At 41.3% G+C, this 27,254-nt stretch overlaps 1 protein-coding gene across 2 annotated transcripts in view; it reads left to right on the forward strand.

Annotated features, from left to right (window-relative positions):
• PDE8A (phosphodiesterase 8A) overlaps positions 1 to 27,254 on the forward strand; it is a 112,367-nt gene that overhangs the window by 63,935 nt on the left and 21,178 nt on the right. For both annotated transcript variants that reach the window (XM_058811764.1, XM_058811765.1), the window contains exons 2-8: positions 17,093 to 17,149; positions 19,610 to 19,800; positions 20,932 to 20,988; positions 22,408 to 22,465; positions 23,843 to 23,931; positions 24,163 to 24,241; positions 25,865 to 26,002. In XM_058811764.1, coding sequence (XP_058667747.1) covers positions 17,093 to 17,149; positions 19,610 to 19,800; positions 20,932 to 20,988; positions 22,408 to 22,465; positions 23,843 to 23,931; positions 24,163 to 24,241; positions 25,865 to 26,002 — 669 coding nt within the window. The remainder of the gene's footprint in view (positions 1 to 17,092; positions 17,150 to 19,609; positions 19,801 to 20,931; positions 20,989 to 22,407; positions 22,466 to 23,842; positions 23,932 to 24,162; positions 24,242 to 25,864; positions 26,003 to 27,254) is intronic.

Here is a 27,254-nt window from a genome sequence, read left to right on the forward strand (position 1 = left end):
GCCTTCCATATTTTCACTGAAGTTTATAATTTCTACTCAAATTTTTGAGTGTTCTAAAATAATAAGAATATTTGCAAAATATGTAGAATATCAACATGTACATATTCGCAAAATATGTAGAATATCAATATGAATTCTCAAAAACTATGTTTTCAGGATCAGAAAGGTCAGGACTTGGAGTTAGATATTAAGATGTAGTTCCTAGATTTCGAAGGAGCAGCTCCAACTTGCATCAGCCCAAGATCTCTCCGTGTTTCATTGAAACAGTAATTTTCATGCAAAACACACCAGACATCACAGGATTCCAGTAGTTCCGGCCCATTTGTCTGCTGCTGCTAGGAAGTTGTTTACTCTTTTGTATCACTCTCTGCTGACGTCTGCTCACTGAACAATGTCATCAAATTTCCTGTTTTTTGGCTTGTGGAAAGCAGCTCCCCCACCTTCTGCTCAGGCTTTGCTGCGTGGAGCTCCGTGGAGCGGATGCACCCAGCAGACAGGATGCAGGGTTAAATGCAGCAGAGCTAAATAAATAAAGGAGGTGTTCACTTGTGAACTAGGGGGATAAAGCTGACAGCTCAAACATGGAGCAGCGATAAAATACTTGTTTCAGGTTGTGGGAGGTTTTTAATGGCTTTTGGATCTTTTTCTGTGAGTTTATGCTAGCAGCTTCCTGAAGCAGCCTGAAATAGTTTATGGTGTGGTGCTGTGTGATGTGTGTGTGAAAACACCTCTGTCAGGTACTCACAGCTGTAGTTCTGAGGCAGAGGGGCTGCCAGCACTGTGTCCATCAGGAACTCCTCAGCTCCATCTGGAACTCCTCAGCTCCTCAGCCTGGTGCTGGGCCCAGGGGTGCTGACACTGCCAGGGCCTGATCCCTTCCCTTTTTTGTTTGATTCTGGCCACTTAACTTCCACTTGGGCAAGCACCAGCAATGGGCAGAGCAGACCTTTGTTCAACAAGTCTTCCAGGCAAAGTTTGGGGGGCTTTCATTGATAACACCAACATTGTCATTTTGGCCTGCCGTCATCCATAGCAAGAGGGAGCATCTATTGTTAGAAACCCACCCAACCTTTGTGAAATAGGGGATGCTGTGTCCTTTAGCTGAGTCTTGTGCTCCCCTCTCTTCTGTAGGTCTGTCATGCTCCCCCCAACTTAGTGTTGCTCTGTCTTGAAATTCAATTTGTCCTTTCTCCCAAGAGCATTTGATCCCTACACGAAAACAATTTTTGTAAGGATTCTCCTAACATCCTTTATTAGAACAAAACAAAACAACACCCCTCCAAAGAAACAAAACAAAACAAACCTAAAACACTTCCCCCCCTTGCCCCACCCACCCAAATACCAGAAAAATAAAAATCCCACAACATAAAATATTTGGAGTCAACTTGCAGAGTGCTGAAAAAATGCAGGAGTATCTGATGACAGACAGAACTACAGGGTATGCTGGAGTGATTTATAGGAACTATCCCACCACTGGGGGCATTGAGTTTGTCTTTGTTTTTTAAAGGTTTTTATTAAGGTAGAACCAGAACATTTTGCTTGCTGCATTTCTTTACTGAATTCAGTTTTGTTGCAGTGTCTCACTGATGCCTGCATTAACTGGAAATAGTCTGAGTGTGTGAAGTACTGAGTGTGGAGCATGTGGGCTGGCACCTCCTGGAAATGCTGAGCTCTTGTCATCACTTCTGACATCTTCATGCTTGGATCTCTGCAGAGACAAAAATGCTGTTTGCCTCAGAGTGTCTTCCATTATAATGAGAAAGGAATATGAGAGGGTTCCCTTGCAATATCAGGTTCCTGTTCTTGCAGCATCCTGCATCCAGAATGGGGCCCACAGTCAGCATGTAGAGAGCTGGACTGGATGCAGTACCCAGCCTTGGGTACCTGTGAGAATCTGCCTTACATCTCCAGGTGTGGGCTTGCATTCTGAATGGGCTTGTCTCAATAAAATCATACCAATGCCCAAACATGAACATTTTCCAAGACGGGCTGTCAGGATGGATAAGATGTGGTTGAGTTACACCTCAGTCAGTTAAACCCTTGTGGTGCAAACCTTGCACTGCACACAAATGGAAATAAAGAAGTTATCTAGTCCCTGGTACAGACCTGCCCATAGTGCAGGACCCACATCAGTCACCTTCTGTCTGCTGAGGGGGCTCAGGAAAGAAGCAGGTGAGGAGATGGCTGCAGACAATGAGTTCAGTGCCTAGGCAAAGGTAACACTTAATCCAAACAGTTGGCAGGGGTTTCTATCTCTGTTTGTCCTCTGCCCTTCTTCCACTCTATGGGAATGTATTCCCCATTTTCTAGGTTTTCTGAGGTTCATGCTGTGTCTTTGTGCCTTCCCATCTGATAACAGTGCTGGTGTTGGATTCTTTTGACCTCTGCCCCTCTCCCCCCATTACTATTCTGTTTGCAGAACTGTCCCCTTAAATTTCTCCTGTGCCCTTTTCCATTCCCTATCCCCTTCTGCCAAGTTTGAACCCCTAATGGTGCTACAGCCAACAAAAACAACCTTCAGGGGTACATTTCCTCCGTGGCAAAGGAGGCCAGAGCTCCCCATTGCCTGTGTGGACTGCAGGGCTGGATGGAGCCCTGCATTGCTGGGGAGAAGGCACAGGGGGCTGTGCCCCCCATGCCCTGCAGAGCTGTCTGCTCAGGGGCTCTGCCAGCCGGGGGGGCACAGCAAGCCTGGGGCACTCTGCTCCTTACCCTGCAGTGGAGGAGAGCTCAGCAAACTGTGTCACCAGGGCATCCGAGTACCAAGCTCCCTCCTGGGGCCCTGGCGCTCAAATCTGAGCCTCGGCCTCCTGCTCCTGGTTAAATGTGTTCATAACTTACCCTCATGGAGATTTATAAGTACAGGTGCAAGCTAAAACTCCTGAAAAGATGTCGTTCATTTTATTTCTAACAAATAAATTCCATATGTTTGTCTCTAACTCTCCCAGTGCTGATATGATCAGCTTGGGGCTCCAGTTGTTCAGTCTTGTGTTAGATGACAGAGTGAAATGAATGCTCACCTTTGCCAGTGGTTTGCAGTCAAAGGGACACAAGTTTTTCTGACAAAATGAAGCTGAGAGAGTTCCAGATGAGACTGGGAGGGTTGAGTTGAGAAAACAACTGGCTGGCATGCAATGACACAACAGTAGTAACTAGATTTAAAAGAAAATTAAAATAATCTTGTATGACAGAAAAAGTGGAAATAATGGAGCATTTCAGAAAGTATGCAATCATGTACTGTAAAAAATAGGTCTATACTTACCATAAGGTGTTTCTTGCTGCAGACTCTGAAAAGCTTCTTATGTGGGAAGCATTGATTTGCACAGTGCTGCTTGCAAAGGCTCTGGCTTAATTCTCCAAGTCAGACTTGGGGGAGGAAGTGTTTTTCTTTGACTGGCAGAGCAAAGAGATTATTCTTACTCTAGAAGAAAATAGCAAGACAGTCCAATGGTAGACCTGGTAATTCTATATGCCCTATGTGCCATGTAGATTAGAAAAAAATAGAATGGGCTGAAAATACAGAGCAGTGTAATTGCAAAGCAAAATCATCAGTTAAGCTATTAAGTTGTCATAAACACTAAAATTCTGTCTTGAAACTTGGTCTGAAGCAGAAATGTAATATGTGCAGTGTGAGTTGTGGCACCCATGGCTTCACATTTACAGTATCAAAAAAATATTTTACCTAACATAGGCATGTTTATCTTGTAAAAATTTTAAATTTGTTTTAAATGTTGTAAGCAGTATTCATTTATGGTACAAGCAGGCCATGCTTCACTTCCTTCCTGAAGAGCATGTGGGTAGCAATGGGCTGTGTTATTTAAGAATACATAAGGGCATGAGGCTGGAATACCACACACAGTGGGTTGGCAATGGATTTGTTGGATTTGTCTGACAAAGGAACTCCCAGGTGATCAATTACTGGGCATTCAGGGCCAGCTGGGCAGAGAGGGAAGGACACAGAGTCACGATGGGCCTTGGTTTGTACGAGTGCCCTCAGTAGCTTTCTGTGGAGCTCAGACAAGGAGATGTGACAGGACACAGAATCCCAGCAGCAAATGCCCCAGATAACCTCTGCCACTCGCAGGAAATTGTCACAAAACCACTGCAAATCTTGCTTGCTTCATCTGGAAAGTATTTCTGGGTACAACCTCATACTGTGGCCTACAAATTTTGTTACTCTGTTTTGGTGGGGAACATACTGTGAGTAATTTATGTCCAGTGGAGTAGTGGTTTGATGCCACCCCTAATGTATTCCTGCTGTTTCACATAAAGGGTGGTGGTTTTTTTTGTTGGAATATATTTGAAAGTTCTTAGCAAAGTTAGATTACAGATTATGAGTGGATTAAATTATGTGTCTCGCAGTATATTCTGAAGTCATCCAGAGTATGACATATTGGTTCAAATTAAGCAGTGAAGGAAATAATTAGAACTGTGGTGTTCCATGGTAGGTGCTCAGACTGTACGTGGTAGTGGCTATAGAGTTAGTCAAAATATATTCCTGCTGCAAGCCATTACTACAATTATAAAGTTCAACACTGAGCAGCACACCATTTGTTTTGTCTTTAGAGGATGAGGACAAAATAGATGCAGAAAAAGCTGCTAACCACACAAATATGAATGTGGTAAGAACATTTGTCCTGGCTTAAAGGAACATGCAAACACATAAAACAAGTCAAATGAAATTTCCCAGGATTGAGAAAAGCTTCCATAATTAAGGACATTGTTCTCTCCTGCATCTATACTAAGTAATGACAGACTTATGCATAAAATTCATACAGGAATAAAAAGAAATCGGGTGAAATATCTGAGTAATAAACTTTTTAAGAGTTAGATCTGTCGTTCTTCAGTGAGTTTATAGGTTTACTTTTATTTTTTAATTCTCAAAGCAACCTATAGTTTTACTGTAGTTTTATTGGAATTGTTAATAAAGTGAGTCTGGTTTTTCATTTCTGTTGCTTGCATATGAGACATTACACTTTATACTAAAAAACTATTTATCTTTGATATTGAATTTATTTGTAATGGTTTATATGTACTGATTCACACAGGCTATCTTTCCCATTAAACTGGTTTATAGAAATGCAGTATAATTTTTATGCAAAGCAATAGTTCTGTTTTATTCTAGTTCTGTGAATTTCCAGCTACGTTTTGTGTCCTAGAAGTCTGGCTGAGCTCAGAGTCAGCCCATGGAACTGCACTAAATTGCATATTTCATTAACAGAATTTTTCTGTTTGCTTTGGACGTTCTTCCTAGTATTTCGTAGCTTGGGGGAAAAGGCAAAAGAAAATAAATGAGTACAGTTGGTTTTTTACTCGGCTCTGCTGGAGATACAGAGGAGTTTCTCTTCTGCCTGGTGCAGGCAGGTCTGAGGAAGTCTGAGTCCCCACAGTTTGGCCATGCAGATACAGTGTCCATCCTCCCCAGGGGAGGACACCGAGGCTTGCAAATTAACATTTCCTGCTAAAATTTCTGGTAAAAGCTCCCAGCCAGAGCTATCAGCAGTCTGGATCACTGTCTGGGAAGAAGCACTTGGTGCAGGGGAGGAAGAAGGAAATGGTGACTGTGAACTTGCTAATGGTGTCGCCAGACAGGGCTTTAATGTCTGTTTTCTCTTGTTTGTTCTTTGGCATAAGCTTTCACGCTCTCAATAGAAGGCCCAGGGCTGCTGCATCCTCTCCTTAGAAAAGCCAGCAGAGTGAGAAACACATTCTGGGTAGTTGCAAAACAAATTAGACAGGCTTGGTTAATGCCAGAATTCGGATCTCGAGGGAGATTGATTTTGGATAGAGGCCAGCTTTCCTTGCAGCTAATTATGGGGGTTTTGCATAGTGGACACTATTTAGTTATTTAATGAGTAAGTGGAGCCTCTCTCTTTCATGGTGCTCCTTCTTTTAGTTCATCATTGTTACCCAAGTGGAATGAGGATGTCACTGCCTGGCTGGAAGTGCCCTATGGAGCTCTGTTCGCTGTGACACAAGAGCCACCCGTGCCCAGCCCCAGCACTGGTTCCTGTTGTAAAGCATTTGTGCCACTCTCAGTTCCAGCATCAGACCTTTTTAGATGAGACAGATAAATTTAGGTGTCAATAAAATTGTGCAGAAGGTGATAAGGCACCTGCTGATCCTAATATCTGAGAAGCTGTTTTTGCTGCTCCAGGCTCGGCTCACATTTTGCAGTCCTTGCAGGGAGGAGCAGAGAATGTGCTTGTTTCAGAGGCAGCACATGGTGCTACTGTTCAGACACGCCCTGTGGAAGGGCCCACTCGGGTCTGAGGAGTGGGAAACCTGAGGAGTCTCATAAAGCTGAGAAAAAAATTTCTGACACCCACTCTTGTTATAGGCGAGACAAGCACTGCTCTGTAATGTCTCTTCAAATGACACATGAAAAGTCCACATCTGCTCGACCAAATGCACCTTTCAACCACTGCTTATAAGCTTTCATGGTTTATAGAGCACTTATGCTTGGCAGTTTGCAGGTGAACACTTGTTTACATTAAAGATTTACTCAGTGTTTTTGCATCTTCTCTTCTTACCCCCCATGTTACAGATCTTTGCAAATCTTTCAAACTGGTGACTGCAGCAGCTCTCTGTGACAAAGCTTCACTGATGCCATGCAACTTGTAAACGTATTTGATGCAAGTATCTCCAGATGTTATCTCTCTTTCCTGGAAATCTCAAGGTTAAATAATTTATATGAGGCTATTCAACACGTATAGATTGTTATCTGGGTAATTATGGCCTGTGTACTCAGTTTGAGGAATGCTAACATGGTACCTGGAGAGAGTATGTTTGGACAGCAGGGCAGGATTTCATCTTAAGTGGATATTTGATACCCAGCTGGATTTGTTTCCCAGTTAAAGCAATATCAGAGTGCTTTAAGGGCTTCCTTGATGATGGGTTGTTTATTAAAGAGCTGCCTTGTGGGAGGCTCCTGGGCTGAGGCCTTGCCTACCCCAGCTTTAACACTGACAAACTTTACTAGGAGTTGGTAATGTATTGATTGCTAATGCGTTTCTATGGAGAAAATTGTGCTGCTGGTACAAAATAATAATTTATTTTGTACCAGCAGCATGTCCTTTGGTATATCCAGCAGTTCTTTTGTAAAGGAAATGGTACTCGTAAGCAGAAGATGCAGGATTGCTTTGTATCAAAGATAATAGTATAATTACACAGATTCTTTCATTTAAATGAAATAAAATGGAGTGTGCCTACCACAAATCCAGATAGAGCGAAATTATATTTACAAGAAAACTAGAATGAAAAACTGCTTTGTTGCAATAAAGTCTACTTAATTGCAGTTCTGATCATAATGAAAATCCCACTTTATTAAAGACATGCAGAGTTAGGGGGATTGGCATAACTGTAAAATGGTTTTATACTTAAGGAAAAAAAAAAAAAAAACGTGATCCCATCGCAGGCGGGTGGTGTTCAACGAGCCCTGTGGGCTGGCAGCAGCGCTGTGAGTTAGTGAACAGGAGTCAGGCAGAAAAACGGTGTCGGGTTTCAGACTACCCTGTAGGTCCTCAGCAATGAAGAGGCATCTGTATTAGGGGAAAGCCAGTCACTCATCCCCTCTGCCAGTGGAGCTCCCCGTGGTCAAAAGAAAGGGATGCCCAGGACTCTTAAATATTTTTGTCTGTTTTCTTTCTTACCTTAAAACTTGAAGTTAGTTTGTTGCATTGGTTATAGCTGTGAACAAGCAAAATTAATGCTAAACCTTAGAGTGAAAAAAAAAAAAAAAGAATGTTCTACTGTGAATTTCCTCAGTTTTTTTAAAAAAAGACATCTTGAATATGCCTGCAGTCTCAAGTCTTCATTTGCTGGAGACAAAGTTCCCTATTTAGAAAAGGTTTGACTGCCAAGAACTCCTCTTGGTTTTCTCAAGTGTCAATTGACAGTTCCACTCAGTCTGAGAAACACATACTCAATAGACAAAAATACAGTTATGCTTATTATCAGTAATGAACATTTCTCCTTTGCTCTGCTGGCTGCTGTCCCCCTGACTTTGCATTTATTCTACCTGCAACATCCCACCCCAGAGACATCACCTTTGTCGGTGCTCAGAGCAGCTCCCAGGCGGGCGCTGGATGAGCACAGGTGGGTTTGTGCACCCTGAAGGTGGGCAGGGCACAGCCCTGGAACCCCAAAGAGTTGTGGTGATGTGCAGCAGGTTCCCAGACCCCTGAGTGAGCTGTGTGAGGGTGCTGTGTGTGGCACGTGGCTGGGAGAAGAGGGAAGGAGGAGGAGGCGGCTTCGTGCTGTCACCATCCAGTCTTGGAGCAGTAAACTGGCACATCCAGGATCCCACTTGTGCACAGGCTGGAGAAATGGAGATAAAGATAACAGATGGCAGCCGGTGGAAAAAATTACTGTGGTCAGTAAAGGCTCAACTGTGTCAGCACACAAAATGTGTTACTAGTGACGACAGAAAAGCAAGTTTATTCCTTAACAAATGGAGGTTTAGGACAATATGGAGAACTTCTAGGAAGCCCAGCAGATCTACTGACTGAATTCTGCTGTTTTTGGGCTGTACACTCTTGCTTTGCTTGGTCTGTTTGTGACGATTGCAGTGTTGGTAGATCAAGCCATGAAAAGTTTGTCTGGCATAAAGTAGCTGGAAAACTTCCTGGTAGACTGGAACTTCCTTTGAGTCAGATGAGGCTGTTCAAATCCAGATGGTTCAAAGAAAGCTGTCACTGAAATTCATATTCATAAGGAAAAAATGAAAACTGATAATGGAGTTCTGTTGTGTTCTGATGCATCTTTAATCCTCTCTAAAATAAAATTAGTAAGTGGTATCCACCAGAAAAAACAGAATTAGCTGATAGATAGGAAACAGATTAGCACTTACTGCTATACTTCAGGATCTTGCAGAATCACAAGAGAGCAAGCAGTTTTAATGATATTAAACAATAGAACTACTGTGCCATATTTAAGTCTCCCAGAGTGCTGTGCAGTTCAACTGTTAAAATGCAGGCAGGAAGAATTTCCCCCAGGGCCAGAAGAATGTTGTATTTGTACTGAAGTGTCTGCTCAAGCTGGGGGATGGAAAGTCAGCCACAGCCTGCCTGTAAAATTAATACACCTGAGGCAACAGCAGATGAGTGAGAAGTTCCTTTCCCGTTTGACAAAGGTGTTGGTAAAGCCAAAGGCTGCATTTATTTGTTTGGAGTTACGTGAACCCCAATATATTTAATGCTCTGATTTGGAACGTCTTGGCTGATGACCTGCAAGACTTACAGACCAATTTCTTCCCTGTTGACTTGGCCAGCCTTTGCATCTGGGTAAAAGTTACTGCTGCCAGCAGATGAGAGAGGACAGCACAGTGAAACTTTTGTAAAATGCTGGTGTAGGAGGCGTGAGCTGGTCCCCAGAGCTCAGTTACAGCTCTCCCAGCCAGTGGAATAACCAGACCTGTGTCAGCTGAGGGGAAGAGGGGAGAGCAAAGGAGACTCTCAGCCTTCTGGGATTTGCTAGGCACATTGTTTTATGTGGCTGCCATTAAAGCATTTTGTGAGACACAGCATGGCTGGTCCTGGTTGCAAAGGGGAAATCAGAGGAGCCTCAGGGCTGCTGGAGTACAGGGGAGGAGCTGCTGCAACTCAGCAAGGTGCAATACCCACCCAGATGTGCTGTCGAGCTGCCCATGAGGCTCCATCTCACAGAGCAATCCCAACCCTACCCTTGTGTTAGCCCAGAGTGCCAGGGGTGCCTGACTTGGCAGGGCATTTGCTCTGAATTGCAGGGTGTTGTATCTGACCCTTGAATTTTGTCAGAAACTAGGTGCTAGTGCCTTAAAGATGACCTCTTTCTTTTTGCTTCATCTGAAGCAATTCAGTTTCTCCATGTTGCACATTCTGTTCCTGTTTGAACAGCTGAAAATCTTCATACTACTTTTTTTTTTTTTTTTTGCATTGATAAAGGCATCAATTTTTGCAACCTATGTATAGAAAACCATTATTATAGGCTTTAAAACATTCTTCTAAAGTACAGGCCAGATCATTTAAGCTGGTTTTCTCTTAGTGCAGGATATAACTACAGATGCTCCACAGCATGCCCTCACCACACAGAAATACTTGACTACAGTTCAGTGAGCAGCCCAGGGATTCAATATGGGGAGACCTCACAGCCTCCAGACAGAGTTCTGTGCAGATTTGGCCCAAATGGAGAAGTTCTTGCCAGCACTTTCAGTCAGAAAGTGGGATCTTGATGAAGACACCAGTGAGCCATCTCAAATCTTAAGATTATGAAGACTTAGGGCACTTTAAATTCTGGGCTGGTTGGTCAGAGTAGGGTTTGGCAAAATGACAACCATGAAGCACAGACCAGTGTTAAGGTTATTCACACTTGTTGTGGAGTGTATGATTCGCGTTTTTTCTCTTCTAAAGAGACAAACATATGAAATTTCAAGCCCAGTATAATTGTGCATAAAATGCAGGTCTAAAAGGGGTCTTTGAATCAGGTAGATGCTGCAGCAAATATAACTTGCTGGATTTGATATGAGGCCTGGTTTCCATTCAACTTTGTTCTCACTGGACAGAAAAGTCAGTGTGTATTAATGAGTAAATGGTTCTCATTTCTGACTTGGCTGATGTATTCCATCCCTTTTTGCTGTGTGATTCATTGGCAGTGAGCACTCTTGTGTAAGTGTGTAGTGTGAGATTTGCAGAGTTGCTTTGCAGGAGTTGTATCTGCTTAGCTTAGAAACCTACAGTACTGCTGTGATTACCAAGATGTGATATAACTTGTTTGAGTTATCACCAACACAATTTTGAATTTCAGAAATAAGTGGGTGTTTCCCAGGTATCAGTATGGTCCCAGTATGGCCAGTTGGCCAGCAAGCAGGGGCACTGCACACCCTGCCCAGGGATGCCAGGGCTCAGCACAAGGAGAGATGGAGTTGGCTCTCTCCCTCAGTGCCTCAGTTCCTTTGAAAGTCAAAATGAACCCAGCAACCTCTCTTTTCAAGGTTGGAGATCTGTTCCATAGACATGAGTGATAATGACATTTATTTTATCATTTCAATACCATATCAGGACCTAAAAACATCCCCCAGTTTGTCAGGCTGTTCTGTGTAAAAGTTCAGCCCTTTTCCAGTGGCAGGCACTGCTGGCTGGCTTTTTCTGCTGTCCCTGTGCAACGTGACCACAGAGGGCCCCTGGTCTGGGCCTGAGGCCATGCAGGCCCCACCACAGTGCAGATGAGAATCCAAGTCACTTTGGGACAGCATTGTTAATTATTCCCAGCCAAACAGAATGATTCACTTCTGCATGTGCTACGCTTGCAGTTTGCAAAGTTTCCTGTAAAGCATAAGGGGAGAACTTATAAACAGTAGAAAATGGGAGTTCTTGATTATGTCTGAAGTGTGCAAGAAGGCAGCAATTTCACAACAGCATTGCTGCATTTCAGTTCTAACTTGGCTTCACTCGTGGCACTGAGGAAATGCAGTGGGCAACCAGGCCCAGAACACAAACAAACATATATAATAGTGGTTGGCATGTGGGGCAAGCTGAACATAAGCCAAAAATCAGCTGTGCCAGGGAGAGCCCTGGTGGAGCTTGGATGGCACTCCCATAAAGCAGTCCCAGTCCCACCTGGCTGTAAATTTCCTGTGAAGCTTCCTCAGGACCTGGGTTAACACAAAAATTGCCCCCAGGCTGAGTAATGGAAGAGCTGCTGGATTTTGGGAGAGGAAAGGTGTTGCCAGTTCATTGGGAATAAGAAATTGGGTCTCGTGGCTGGTTACATGCCCAGAGAAGGGCTAGCATCCTGATGTGAGAGCTCTGGCAACTCATTACACTCAATAAAGCTTTTCTCCTCACAAAAACTGCAAGCTGCCAAAATTGCGTGTTGCTAATGATGTGAATTGGAGGCCAGAGTTGGGCTCTCAAGAGCTCATTTATGTAAAACAGGCTCAAAAACAGTACTAAAACTTAAGACAAAATTAAGAAAACAGAGGGTGTGTTACCCATCACTTACTGTCTGCTGTATTGTTACATGGCAGCATTGTAGATAATTTTTCTAGGAATCAATTTAAACCAGGAAATAGATAAAAGAAAAATTATACCAGAACAAAACATTGGGTGATCTGCAGGCCTTGTGATACAGATATAAATCTGTATTCGTTTGTTGAGAGAGATGCATCAGTGAAAACACGATTTAGATTAATCTAAATGCTAGATTTTATCAAAGCACTGAGTCAGGATGCTACATTATGAGTTCAGAGTCTGTGACATTTGTCTACATCTTTTATGAAGCAGAAATAAGAAAAAAATATCAAGGACTGGAATAACTGGCTTTATCCAGATTGAAGAGCAGTTTTGGTAAATTTTAATCACTTTTCAGAACTCATGTCTTTGTATTTCAGCAAAGAATAAATTGACTGTACAGCACAGGGTCTTTGAAGGCCAAGTTTACCTTTGTCCTTGAGTCTGTTGAGCAAAGGCAGAAACCTTGGACACTTTGTTTTCTTTATTCTTTATTCAAACTGTTGTGGCCTCTAAACAACAAAAGAAAGAGCTGCACAGGGCCAGACTCCCACTCCATTTACACTGAAGTAAATCCAGTATATTTTCAATGTATTTGAATTGCTCTGGATTTCACTGGATTTGCTAACCAGGTCGGAATTCAGTCTGTGAACTATAAAATTAATTTTATGCTGTGCCTGTTAGGAAGATCTGCTTGGGCAGCATTTGATGTTACTTGCACTGATGCTGAGCTGGTAACAAGAGTGCTGTCAAAGTGTGCAAGGAAGACATGAACAGTGATGTTCAGTGTACAGCAGAAAGCACATGGAAAATAGGAAGTTGAGTCTTAAGTCATCTACAGATGACGTCATTTTGTTGGAGAAAGGAGTAGGTAAATGAACATGGATTGGATTAGAGTTCATGTGCTTCAAAAAGTGATGAGTGTTATGATAAGCAAAGAAAAATGTGAATTGTGAAAACTTGATCCAGAACACGGAGACTTTCTTGCCCAGAAGTATGAGCTGCAACAAGTCCCAACACCTTTCCCTGTTGAGAAAGAGGAACTATGCTGGCATGACCTGGCTGGACAAGATCCTGCACCTTGCCATGCCAGTTTGTAGGAAATTGTCTATTTCCCAGCTTTCAGCATCCAGGAAGATTTGGCTAAGGTTTCTGAGGAAGTATATTCTCATGCAGATTTCAATTCTTTGCAGCAAATAGAACCTGAATCAATAAAAGTTTAGGGAATTGTATAAGTCTATCAGTTCATTTGAGCCTTTGTTTTCTGGGGTGATAAATCTATGCCTAAAACGGTGGATTAAGAGAAAGGAGTTTTCTCCTTTGTAAAATGCATCTCTGGTTTTCTTAGAATTACAAAATTTAAGTTAATGTTAACAGTCCTGTGGCTTCCAGCATATCTTGATAATGAAGACTGTTAATTCTTATGTGATGAGTCAACTCATGCAGATTCATATCATGTACCTAGTATATGTAGAAAATATAAGTATGTATTTTAAAATCAGATAAAAAATTTTGATGATACCTTAAAACATTGATCTGAGGAAAATGATTAATTTTGTTGGCTGTATTCCAAGAGGACTAACAGTGAAGTCATGTGTCTAATCACTGTAGTTATTTGTCATATATTACAGTGAGTCAGAGATTCTGACTGTCTGCCCACTGAATGCAGATGTTGCCCTCCAGCAGCAGCTCCCATCTGCAATCCATTAAGCAGAAGTTGATGGCACTCTTTGCTGCAGTGAGCTGCAGGAAAGGGCAGCAGTGCTCACCTGGCAGAGAGCTGCCCTTGGGGGATGTGCTGCCAGGCTGTGCCTGGAATGGGCAGAGCAGGAGCCACTCCTGTCACCAGCACAGCTCCTGCCGTGGCAGAAAGGAAGAAAGCACTGTGGATGTCATTCCTGCTCCTCCAGGCACCAGCAGCCCCTCCCATGGGTGGGCAGTGCCGAGTGTTGCTGCACAGGGCTCTGCTTTAAAACATCCCACAAAAGCTTCAGCTAAGAGATCTTGTAAGAAAATCAGCCTCCAGAAGGGAAATGCATTTGCACCTCCATAGCAGGAGTATTACATGAAGGTTAATAGCCAAAGGATCTTTTGGGAGCTAATTCTGCCCAAAATGTTAGGTGTGCTCTCCTCCTCAATGGATAATGGTAAGAGATATTTTGGAGAATGCCAGGATACACCACTTCTAGCAATCAGGACACCCACGGGCTGCATAGATCTGTCCCTGTCACCAGCCAGGCAATTTATCACCAACGGGAGCAGGTGAATCAAGCTGGCTTTATGTCCACCCTTTATTCCTTTCTGCATTTATTCATTGAGCATCTGAAGTTTCTCCAGCAGTAGGAAGAAAGAAAAAACAACCCAGCAGAGATGAACAGACTATTCCTGCAGGTTCTGTTCCAGTAAAATATGAAGAATGACTCATAGAAAGAAGTACTTTACCAGGTTATATCAGGTCAGGGCTGACTTTGTTGTACTTTAATCAGATCAGTCACAGTTGTGTAGGTCTGTGTTTTTAAAGCTTATTTCACTTGTTTTTATTTACCCAACATTCACTTTTCTCAGGGCATTGGAAACATGGACTATTTCTATCAGCAGTTTCAGCGTTTGCAGTGCAGCTGCTACAACACAGAGATCATTTCTGAGTGTTGAGCTGCTCACAGCAGTCAGGGGATGACCTTCCCTGCTGACAGCTGTCAGTCACTTACAGCTCGTGCTATTGCCTTGGGCTGAATCCCACTTTGTGCCAGAGGCAGGGCTGGGGTTCCACAGCACAAAAAAATTCAGTGTTCAAATAAGGAGGGCAAATTTGAGGGGCAATGAGTGCTACCAGCAGTAGTTGAGGGGTCGGAGGGTGTGAGAGGGCTGCAGGTGCTGTGAGTGTTGGAGGCGCCGCACTGATGGGCTCTGCGTCAGCAGCGCTTTGGCAGCAGAGCCAGCTCATCACAGCCAGCTCCAGGAGCCCACAGCCAGTCCCACCTCTGCCTTCCCAGACACTCTTCCCAATCTGTGCCTGCCTGGAGGGCTGGCACATGCCTGAGTCGTCTGCCGATCCGAAAATGTACTCGGGCTCTTCCACTAGGGGAGAAATTCCAAGGAAGAAGTAGAAGAAGGTGTGAGTGAATAAAGATGTGCTTGTGCAGTTACTACACGTGTGAGCTTTGGCTGTGTTTGGTTTTGTTATAAGTTTGCAGCATTAGAGGTATTTTAGAAGCTCATTTAGTTCAGCAATAGTTGAGAGTTTCTGCTAATCCTTGCTGAAGCCTTGATTTTTGACACAATCCTTAATTGGCATGTTACGCCTCAGTGCTACCTGCAGCACACAAAAAGTTTAAATGATTAATCAAGTTGTTTGAGCAGATTTCAACAGGATTAAGAATTAACTGGAGTTCACCAAAATTTTCCAGCTGAGATGCAGACCAGGGCTTTAATTCCACTCAGGACAGCAAGTTAATGTGTAACAAGCCAGGTTATCTCATCTGGTCACTTCTTGTGACTTAGGCGTAAATGGTGCATAGACAGGTATTTTCATTGCAGCAATAGCCACAGACTTCTGCCAGAAAAGTGGTTATCAGGCTCAGTCCTTAAAATACTTCAATTACTATTTGTTCACAAACTTCTCAGAAGAAAGGAGCATCTGAAAAGCAATAACTAGCAATACTGTGTTTATCTCATTTGTTAAAATTCCCCTTGGGCTGGGACTGATGGTCCAAGGGTACACTGGCGCTTCTTTCTATGAGTCATTCTGCACCCCCCAGCTCTGAATCTGAACCCTCCAGCTCAGGCCATTGCCTGGTGACATGGAGCACTCACTGTTTTATGCTGCCAGGTGGAGTGTACAAAAAGTCCAGGTTTGATTTGAAGTGCAGCTCTGGACAGAGAAGTAACTGCAAAAAGGCATCTTTTGGGTATCTTTTACTCAAGTGACATCCTCTCTCCATGGCCTTCAGGCACTTCTGCTGATCCTACTGATTCAGGACTGCAAACCCAGTAACACTGGTGCAAAGAGCTGGATTCCCCCCTGTTATGTGTGCTACCAGCAAAAGTCTTTGCTGTTTCGTAGTGCAGATTTTGAGTAATTGGATGATGTACCACAGGGGAGAGTAAAGCAGCTTGAGTTTTCCGACTGAAGAGAGATTTTTGGTCTCAAGATCAGAAAAAAAGAAATGACTGGAGTGGATTTAAGCTAAGCCAATCTGACCCCAATGGCTGAATAAATGTGAAACCCCTCCATGTCATTTTAATATTATCTCTTAAAGACCCACTTAACAAAGACAAGCAAACACTGGTTCCTGGCATGCTTTTGTAGGCGCTGTGTTGCCATTTTGCCTTGACTTGTGTTTGTTGCTTATTTAATATTGCAGTGATGACTTCCAAGTTGATAAATAAATAAAAACACAAATTACATACCCTTAGGGCTGAGCAATGGAGCATTAAGGTCATGGAAAGAGTGGAGTGTGCAGTTCTAAAAGATTTTTCTGTGGGATGTGCTGATGATTCTTTGAAACTACTTACTGGAAAAATTATAGGTTGCAAAGCAATAAATCTGATCTTTGAGTGGGTTTTAATTTTGAAAAAGAACAATGTAAAAATGCCACCTTTGTGCTCAACAGCCCTTTTCTTTTAATGTTTCAGTTCAGAGATACCTTACATTCACTGCATTGCCGAAGATTATTTTCTTCTGATTTCTTAACTCCAGTGACTTTTGAAGAGTCCATGTGACTCCAGGGACCAATGGTTGGACTTTGTTTCCTATCTTGCATGGGGAACGTTGTTATTCCTGCTTTTTAGCTTTTATTTCTGGGACAAGAGGCAAAAAATATTTAAGTACATTGAAAGTGCTGATGCTTGCCTGGTGGGAATTCTCAAAGAACCAAAACTGTGTAATCCTATTTGAGTGTCCCTCTGTATTTATGTGTTTAAATCCTTTAGAAGTAGTCTTATACCTGTTATAGAGTCATTCATGTTGAAGTTTGATTAATGATATAAAAGAGAATCAGTTGTGGTCATTGCTCTCCTTCCCACGAAGGAGAGAGATAACAGAGATAATTTTTCTTCTTCCTTAGGTATTATTCATTAATGAGTTCCCTCCTTCTTTCTTCTAGGCACCAGTAACAGATGTGCAGTTTGGCCCTATGAGACTTCATCAAGATCAACTTCAGGTAACACAGCAGTTCAAACTGAAGTCTTGATTTCTAAAGTATCATAGATGTTAAAAATTACGACTGGAACTTCTTGGATTATAGAGATCTTCACAGAGAATTTTGCTCAAGAGATAATGTGCACAAAACAGATTTTTATAATGACATTTTATTTATGTGATACCTTAAACCCCCTGCCTGTTTTCTCCCACCATCTCTCAGGTCATAAAAATAGAGCTATCTATTTTTTCTGCTATCAGTTACCTTGTAATCAGCTTAGTTTGTGCCTCGTTTTGTATTTTACTGGTAGTAAAATCCTTAATTACAATCTCATCAAACTGGTACCAAGTCAACCAAACTTGCAATATCATTACAAAAGATATGAAGCGAGCTTGGCAAAATATATTTTTAAATTGTTCATTACTGACTGAACAATTATTAATTAATAATTAAATTATTATGTAATTAAATAATAATTAACAATAATTAAACCTCTTTTATCCCTTTATTAATAAATGGTTTATGTCATTTGTCCCCTTACTTTGCCTGGGATGGACATGAGGTTTAGAGATCTGTGATTCCTTTGGAGTTCCTGTGGAAATTCTCCCATAACCCAAGGCATACTGAACTATTAATCATCCAAGATGTTCCTCTGTCAGTAATTGCAAAACTCCTCAGTAGAGGCAATGTGGACCTAATAAATTGAAAATCTCTGTCTTAAGAACTGCCGTTTAACATCTTCTTATCAAGCCATTGTCGGAACAGTAATATCATCAAAAATCAGATCTTAGGACATCCTCATCCAGCTGTTCCCCAAAATCAGAATAGTCCTTGAGTATTTCTGCCACCTGTATTGTTTTTAGTGATTGTATCACTTTTGCACAGTTACAGACCACTCTGAAATGCTGCTGATTTATCCTGGTAATATAGCTGGCAGGTGTGAGGGAGGGAGAAGGTAGGCAACATTGCATTCTTGCCAGAGTCAGTCATACAACTCAGATCCCCTGACTTTCTGTGCTATTGTTGAAATCCATTCTTCCCCTCTTAAGGAGTGTTATAGATTAACTTCACTAAACACAGCCCAAACTACGACATGTTTTTTGCAAACAGTTTTGCAGGTTGCTATAAAAGGCACCTGAACTGAATGTGTGCAAAATCCTTCATTCTTACAAAAAGATGCAGTACATGGGAATGTTAAGGTTTACTGGTGTACATTTCATCAGCCTGGTCCAAAGTGTAGCAGCACTGGAGTTCCTAAAATCACACAGAAGATAAACAGCAGTGGGATGTGATGTGAGTCACACCTGCTTCACTTTGCCTGACCAAAACATATCTGAGTGTGGTTTGATTCAGCTTCTGAAAGAGTGGTGTCTTGGGACAGCAGACCAAATGCTGGCTTAGTTGCCCATTTCTCCCAAAAGACTGCATATCCTGAGCCATCCCCAAAATCAGCACAGATCTATAGTCTGCCATGCTGTATCCTTTCAGCAAGAGAAGTTTTCTTCTGCCAACATTATCCTGACACAAAGTACAATTGCATCAGTGAGTCTTCCTTAGCAGACTTTGTTCATCTTCTTTTCTGTATTAAATCCTAGAACTGGAAATACATTTTAAAGGAATTGGGCCTTATCATACTTTTAGACTATAGGCATTTTGTTGATTTTAAAAAGGCTTAGAGAGATTAGTTACTGGCAATTACAAGGCAAGTTAGGGCAGAGCCAATAGTGGCTCCCAGGTCTGACCTCCAGTTCTGGATTTCAGCTATGATAATCTCCTTCTGTCATATAAATCCCATGGCAGGCTTTGTGCAGGAGTCACACGGGGACATACTCCATATACAGTGGTACCGCTTATGAGTTCAGTCTGGCATGAGTTCCTTTTGACCAGCCTGTCCAGAATTTCCAGAAACCCCACAGAGTGGGCAGCATCCAGTACTTTTGGGGGATTAGGATGAGATGGAAAGGAAAGCAGATTTTTTGTCATGCCATTGAAGCAGCATTAAATACTTATTCACATAAGATGAACTGTGGAGTTTTATTGTTGTTGTTTGGTTTGGTTTGGGTTTTTTTTTTTTTTTCCCTTTTCTGAAATATGATCCTGGCAAGAAAAATAAACCCCAAGAAAAAGGCTGCATGTGAGACAGTTTCAGATAAGTGGACTCACTGTCAGTTCATGTACACTCTCTCATGTACACTCAGGCATCTTGTCTCTTGATTGCCTGAGCTCTCTCTGTAGATAATGACAAGAGAGGCAGTTCCAAAACTTGTTCTTCCCATGTGGATATGCCATGGCTTGGGCAGACTGTTGCACCCACTTGAAACACCTCTGTATACAGACAACTATAAAAAAATCAGTGGTCTGTAGAAAGCAATTCTCTTAAAAACAATGGATTAAGCCTCAAAAGTGGCTTTAAAAGCCATATTGAGAAAAGGTCACAGAATCCCCTGTAAGTGTGAGGCTTGTTTGTGATGCCCCACCCAGGTACTTTTGGTGTTTGCTGAGGAGGACGAGCAGAGCAGCGGGTTCCGCTGGGCGTGTGACAAGGCTGGATTCCGCTGCAACCTTGCCAGGACACCCCAGTCTGCACTGGAATGTTTTCTAGATAAGCACCATGACATTATCATCATTGACCATAGGCATTCCAGATACTTTGATGCAGAAGCATTATGCAGGTAAGCACCGTTTCAGTGTAATTAATGCTTAACAGTATAGTTAACACAGCATCAGGATTTTTGCTTTTATATGATGTTTTTATAAACTCTATAGAGCAGTGATTTTTTTTTTTTTGTTTTAGACAGGTGTGCACTGGCAGCATCAAATATTGTTACTTCAGTGTTTTACATCTGATAGCAGCAGCATTTTTGGTTGTGTCCTAGGGTCTCTGAAGCTCCATCTGGCTTGGAGCCACAGTGTACAAGTTTGTTGCCATAGTGAACTGTTGGGTATTTTTTTGTTTTCTTTTGTTATTTCAGGTTTTTTTTTTTTTCCAAATACCTGGTTCCTTGTTTTCACACTAAATAAACTGCGAAGATAGCACAAAGCACCTAAATTAATTAATTAACTTCATTAACGTTCTAATTTTTTTGGAATGTCACTTCCTGTTGAATAACTCCCAGTGCTAGCCGGCAATGTTTGGCGTGCACATTTCCATACCTACAACATGTGAAAGTACGTTATGAAGAGCAAAATTGCAAACATATTCCAAAAATAACTTTAGAAACTGCTGTGAAGTGTGAAAAAAAGGAGGGAAGGATTTGAGTGTCTCTCCACAGGGCCTGGGCAGGCAGCAGTGCCTTGCTCCAGAGGCTTCACAGTGAAATCACCCTGGGAACGTGTCCAGAGTGAGCAAGGCTGTGGGGTGGGTGCCAGGGTCACACTGTGTGCCCTGGGGACTCTGCTGGGCCGAGACAAGTGGAGGAGATCTTTGTCAGGCCAAGACTAGGTAGCAGTGCTGTTCCCTATATTCCATTTTTACCAATCTGCCCCAGAATTCAGTGAAATGCACCTTAAATGAGTGAGGCCAAGCCCTTCAAACAAGTCCATTAAATGCTGTTTCAGTGAGGATATTTTTTGCTATTCCCCCACTGGGAGTACTTGAGTTGTAGATTAATCTATGTTCATGGAGTCTCAGATATCATTTATTCTCCTTTCTTAGCAGCAGGCTCAGGATTTGACATTTGTTTTGTTGTTAAATGATTTTAAAAAGATATTTTAAGAAAAGTGCTGTCTGAAGGTTCTATAAAGTCATGTTTTTTGAAATGTGAACTTAAAAAGAATTTAAATGGTTTGTTTTTTATTTAAAGGTCTATCAGAACAACAAAAGCCTCAGAAAACACAGTCATTATTTGTGTAGTACAAAGGTAAATACTCATCTCTTTCCTTTCCCCTGTGATCAAAACTGTGAATCTAACCATTGTAAAAGTTAACCTGAAAAACATTAACATTAAAAAACCTGAATTAGATCTTCCTACTGTGCTAATAATAATGTGCTGTACCATAGTTTTTACTATACTTGACCATAGGATTGGGACAGAAATTGTTTTTTTTTAATTTCTAGGTTTTTAACTCAAGAATCTCACTTAGAGTTTTGTTTTGGGTTCCTCCTCACACTACCCCCATCACTGCAGGCTTTCAGAGCATGTTTCAAACAACTTATGCACATCCTGTGCAAAACTGTCTTGCAGATCTGTGTTTTGAACCTTTCTTAATCTGCCTTTCAATATGAATAATCTCAATATTTCAATATTCTTTCAATATGAAAACCAGAGATCTGCTGAGTGTGAAAAGTGACATTGAACAATTTGATCAGTACAAAATGTTATATGACCACAGCAGTTTTTAAAAGCAAAAGAGATTATGACATCTCAGTAAAGTACTGCATATGCTATTTCCTTCCCTCTCCTTTGAAATCATTACCTGTAAAATAATGTGAAAGTAAAAAATAAAGAAATTCTGTGTATTTAATGAAATTAAATAAGTGGAAGATAATTTCCTCCAAGTATAATTTGGAATGGCCATTTCTCAGAACATATTAATTCTGACAAACAGTTCTGAGGTGTTGAAATTTACCATTAAAAACACACTACCGTCTCTACCAAAAAGAGTCCCTAATTAAACATTTCAGGATCCAAAACTTCCTGCATAAATCAAAGCTATTGTGCCATGTGCTAAACATGACCAGCTTCAATCTGCTTATTGGCAGACCCTTCCCATAATGGCTTTTCTTCCTGATTCCAGCCATACGTTCATGTATGTTGAAGGCTCTTTTAACAGTTATAGCCAGAGTATTCAGATACTTAATTTGGGAATGTGTCCCAAATGTGAATTACTAGAAGGCAGTGGGTAGGCAACACCCGAAAATCCGTCTTCATTCAGGCACCTTGAGTTGCCCATCTAAGATTTGGTACATTCAGATAACAAGTAATTTCTTAAATCCTTGGCTGTGCAGACTTTCAGGTGCTGACTAATGCCAGCATAAACAACAAGGATCCAGTACAGAAAAAGTCCAATTATCTAGCTCAATAATTGGTTTCCTTGAAGCATTAGTTTTTTTGATGTAAGCAGCTCATTACATGCACGAAGGAAAATAACATTCTGGCTTATCCATGCCAAAGATGAAAGCTTATAAAAAATACAAAAATATGTTTTATTCCTATATCTTGTAAGGATCTAGCAGCATTAGCCTCAGTGTGGCATCTGGGGTACAAGTAGATGAATGGATTGTGAAATTTGGTGTGAGTTAATTACAGAATCTCTGATTTATCCTCCTTGTTTCAAAGGCACCCTGATCGTGAGGAGTCATCCATCTTGCCCCTGATCTCTGCTGGCTTCACAAGGGTATGTGCTGTGCTCGGCTGCCTTGCTCTGGCATTTCAACATTGCCATGCAAGAAGCTCTCCAGAAGTTTGTCTGCCAGTCACCATTTGTGTCAGTGATCCAACCTGTAGATTTTTTTGTGCTGCTCATTCTTCTGTGTCCCAATTCTGAGCGTTGACATGACACTCTTGGGGATGTAAGGAGTGGGACTGAGACTCCTCTACTTCAAGCATTAATTTCAGATTAAATACATGATCCTTTCCTTGAAAAGTTGATATTGACAAATTGATTAGTGGCAGAGTCAGAGAGCAGCTTGCAGTGAACAACAGAATGTGCTGTGGGAAATCTCTTGTGTCAAATGCCAATTCCCATTGTACACAGGCTTCACACACTGTCAAATGCTATTAGCTATTGTTTGGAGGCACCTGAGAAGCATTGCCTTGAATCTGTTCCTTGGCAACTGTTCCAGCTGAGCAGGAAAGGTGCTAATTAGTGCATCAGTTAAATGGGCACCTTATTGCCTTCAGCTGACACTAGAACAAGGTTGGGCCTGATTCACAGCACAATTCCAAATATTTGGTTGCGTGCTCTCCAGATTTTTGCTGTTCCATCACGTTCCATTTGCACCCATCTGCTTATTCCTAGTATGGGCCTGATCCAGGAAATGCTACAGCCTGAAGATAATGGCATTTATATGAACAGAGTCATTCCAGAGGGCACATAAGTAATTCAGCACAGGTTCTGAATTATTTATGGCTCAGAGCCTTGGAAATGGGGCTAATGGCAAAGCATAGAAAATTTTGTTTAGCAGCTTAGATTGTGGTGGCTTACCTGTGATAATCAGTTGTCCTGCCCAAAATATCCATGTCTGTGGGAGTTTAGTGTGGACAAAAATTTAACATTCAGGCTCATACCTGGTAAATATGAAATGGTTTTTAAAAAGTGAAAATACTGAGATCATTGCGATAAAAACCCCAAGGTCAATAAAGGTGTATTTCACAGAAAATTTTATTGTCATCTGTATAGACAATTTGGTATATTAGCAGTTGGAAACTCATAATAATTTCAAATTTCAAATTTTAACATTTCATTATTATTTTAAGAAAGCTAAAAGTAGATTTAAAAAAAATTACAATGATCTTGCCGACAATCAGAGAGAATAAACAGGACGGTTGAACCTCATTGCCATGAGGATCTGTCACCTTTCAAAATGCAGTAACTTGAAAAGTTTTGCTAGTACCAAAAAATAATCTTCTCCCATTGCTCATGTCCCAGCATGTTCATTTTTGGCAAATCTACTTCTTTTCTGGTTCTTTAGCAAGCAAAAGAAATTAGAGCTTCAAATCCTTGCAGACAGGAATGTGTATTAATGAAATATTTCTAACCTTTTATTTGCAGAGATATGTAGAAAATTCTAGTAGAATGGCCTGTTACAATGAGTTGATTCAGCTGGAATTTGGACAGGTGCAGGCACAATTCAAACTAAGGTAATTTTACCAAAATTATTATCAACAAAGAATTTTCAATTTTGCCAGATCTTTAATAGAGTATTTATTTTGATCTGCAATAGTTAATTATAGAATGTCAGTTACTTGAAGAAAATACATTAATTGTTAGACTGCAACATTATTCAGTATGGAGTTATAATACTTTATTTTCATATATAAGAAGAATAAAGTGGATAAAATTTTTTGGATGCCTTTTTCTTTTTTCTCCAGGGCATGTAATTCATTATTTACAGCATTAGAGAAAAGTCAAGAAGCCATTGAGATCACAAGTGAAGACCATGTAATACAGGTTTGTTCCAGTCATAACTACAGAAAATTCCTCTGTGTTTTATTTTGTCTATGATTACACTTACTCTTTCTTACAGCACAAGAATCTAATCTAACTTAATGGTTCTAAAAGATTGAAGTGATTTTGGCTGTAGAGTAGAATTTTCTCCATTTTAAGTGTCTGGCATAAATCAAATAAATTCCAATGGAGATTGTTGTTTCTGAATGAATAAGAATTTTCTCTCTTGTTTCTATTTTTTGTATTGATTCCTTATCTCTATTATTCATTGCTTCTCTGTATCAAGAATGAATGCAGCTACTGGCTTATGTGCACTCTTTTCCAAAAATATTTAATGTTAGTTTGATGCTCTTTAAAATCTAATGGATGTTCTATTCAAATAATTGTACTTTATTTTTTTCTAAAATTTGATACTGTTTGATGTATCAGAATTTTTGGGCCAACTGTTTTTGAATGTAATCCTCCCTTAGAAATTTCTTCAAACAGGGAAAAGAAATTGTGCTTAGTTTTGCAGTTCTGAAAACCACCATCTTTTTAAAGGAGTTAGTTCCATCCCTAGCCATGAAGCAGTGACAAGTGATTTTATTATCAGTAAAGTGCTTGAGTCTAAGCCCCTGGGAATTATAACATGCATACAAATTGTGCCTTCTTGAGCCAAATCTTGACAATGGCAACTTCATTGAAGGATGTGCCTCCTTCATCCTTTTTACAAAAATAACAGGACACATCCTGAAGTTGTTTTAAATACATTTTTTTGCAGACCAAACTTCGTCCCTCTGCTGACAGCCCCAGGGTTTGAGAGAAGTGACACTTGCAGGAGTCCTGGGGCTCCAGCAGGCACAGGGAGGGGAAGGAAGGGATCCTTTGGGATGGAGCTTTTAGAGGAAAACCATTAGATGTAGAGTGGCTCCTTTTCCTTTCTCTCACATTGAAATATTGTAAGTTGTAAGTTTAATATTGTAAAATATTGTAAGGCTTTCAGATGCTGCTGTGCCAGGACTGTGCTTGTAACTCACTACTGAGAGGCCAGGAAGGGGTGGGCTCTGGGTACCAGTGTTCAGCTTTGTTGGCAAGGGCCAAAAACTGCAGTGAAATTCAGCGTTCACTTCAGTGAGAAACCTGCTTCATTAAATCCCACTGCTTCCACTCTGCTTGGCTGGGCCTGGCATGGACAGGGGGACAGGGATGGCTGGCCCTGACACAGAATAAGACGATGAATTTGCCAATAGATATGGATAATATTCCTATGGTATTCCAACATCCAGTTGGTGATTTTTAGGAACACTGAGGCAGACTTGAGGTTTATTGGTTTGGGAACTGAAAGAGCCAGTTTTTCAGGATTTATGTTGTCTGTCTAAACTCTGTGGATATGTGATACTCAGCTGTTTGTGTAATTTCCCTCTCTTTGCTGACATGCACACACTCTGCACAACTGTTCTAGTATGGAAATTCCTGGTTTGCTTCACAAAGAAAAAGTGTGAGCATCTCTCTCAGGAACAGTACCTGCAGACATTTATTTCAGGCTGGGAAAGAGAGCTCCTGGTTAAGCAAGCAAAAGAAGGGATTCTCTTGTGTTTTAAGTATTCTGTTGAATGGGTATTTGTTTTTGTTTTTCTTATCTCACAGTACGTCAATCCTGCTTTTGAAACAATGATGGGCTATCAAATAGGTGAACTAATAGAAAAGGAATTAACAGAAGTGCCTATAAATGAAAAAAAAGCTGATTTCCTAGATACTATTAATTCCTGCATAAAGATAGGAAAGGTGAGTAATGGAATTGAATTACTTTTATTTGCTATCTGTATAAGTTATTGTAGTCCAGCAGTGAAATGCATTGTGACTTGCAGCTTCACAGACACACAGCATTTGCAACTTAAAACAAGAACAGGAAGTAAAAAATTTCTCATTTTTAAGGGCTTCTTTCTCTTTTCTTGCTTGGTAGAGATACTTGTTTTACAAAAATAAGTGACTTGCTGCGTTTCTTTATAATTTATGCTGTTCATAGCAAATGGTGTGGGAGTACCGAAAAAAAATGAGATGGATGCACATGTTATCTGGTGCTATGTAAATGAGAAAAGTACCATATTGAAGAATTTCACCACGAAATGTGGAAGCTGATTTGCAAGTTCAGAATGTAAAAATACCAAGGAGACATTTGCAATATCACTTGGAAGTGACTGGCAGTGCCAGCTGCCAGTCTGTTTAATTCCCTAATGGCATGGGAGCTGTCTAATGGATTTCCATTAGAAGGGTTCACTGCTCAGAGATGAGCTGGTTCCCAATGTCATGGAACATGACAGAGTGCCTTGTAGGAGCAGGTGGTGGAGGCTGCACAGAGGGGTTTGGGAAGGGCTGTGTTGGACGATGCTCCATGGCCCAGGGTCAGGGGCACCGTGCTGGGGGGCAGCACAGCATTGGCACAGGGCAGGGGGTGCCCAAGGGAGTCAGAAGCTCTGGATCTAAAAGCACAAATGCACAGCTGTGGTGAGTCCTGCTCTGGGGGTCAGGGTGCTGGCACAGCCCCAGTGGCAAACGCTGGGTGCAGATTCCAGGCGCATTTCAAGGAGATTGTGTCGCTCATCTCCACCAGTGTTGGCCTGTCGGAAGAGGTCCCAGACAGTAATTTGGATTGTGGTGCTTCACCCTTCTGTTGCTTGACTGAAGTTTTTTCTGGAAATGTGTGCAGTACAAAACTGATGTTAGGAGGGAGTATTTATTAAGTTATAATACAAATGCATTAGATGTGTCAGGCTTTAAATCCACACCATCAATTCTCAAGATATAAAGTGATAAATTTTTTTAATATTTTAGTGAGCTGATAATAATGGAAATATATTTTACTCTATGAGTGATAGAAATCTAAATCTAATTTATCTCCTTCCTTGTACTAATTTTACTCCTGACTGTGTGGCTTTAACCTTGAGGGCTAATGAAATGCTGCCTACTTAAACCTGTCTGTCTGAACAGCCTAAGCTGTTTTAGGTGGATATATTCTGTTTGCAGGTGTTCTGTGCTT

The sequence above is a fragment of the Ammospiza caudacuta genome, chromosome 10 (assembly GCF_027887145.1).
Source record: "Ammospiza caudacuta isolate bAmmCau1 chromosome 10, bAmmCau1.pri, whole genome shotgun sequence".
Lineage (NCBI taxonomy): Eukaryota > Metazoa > Chordata > Aves > Passeriformes > Passerellidae > Ammospiza > Ammospiza caudacuta.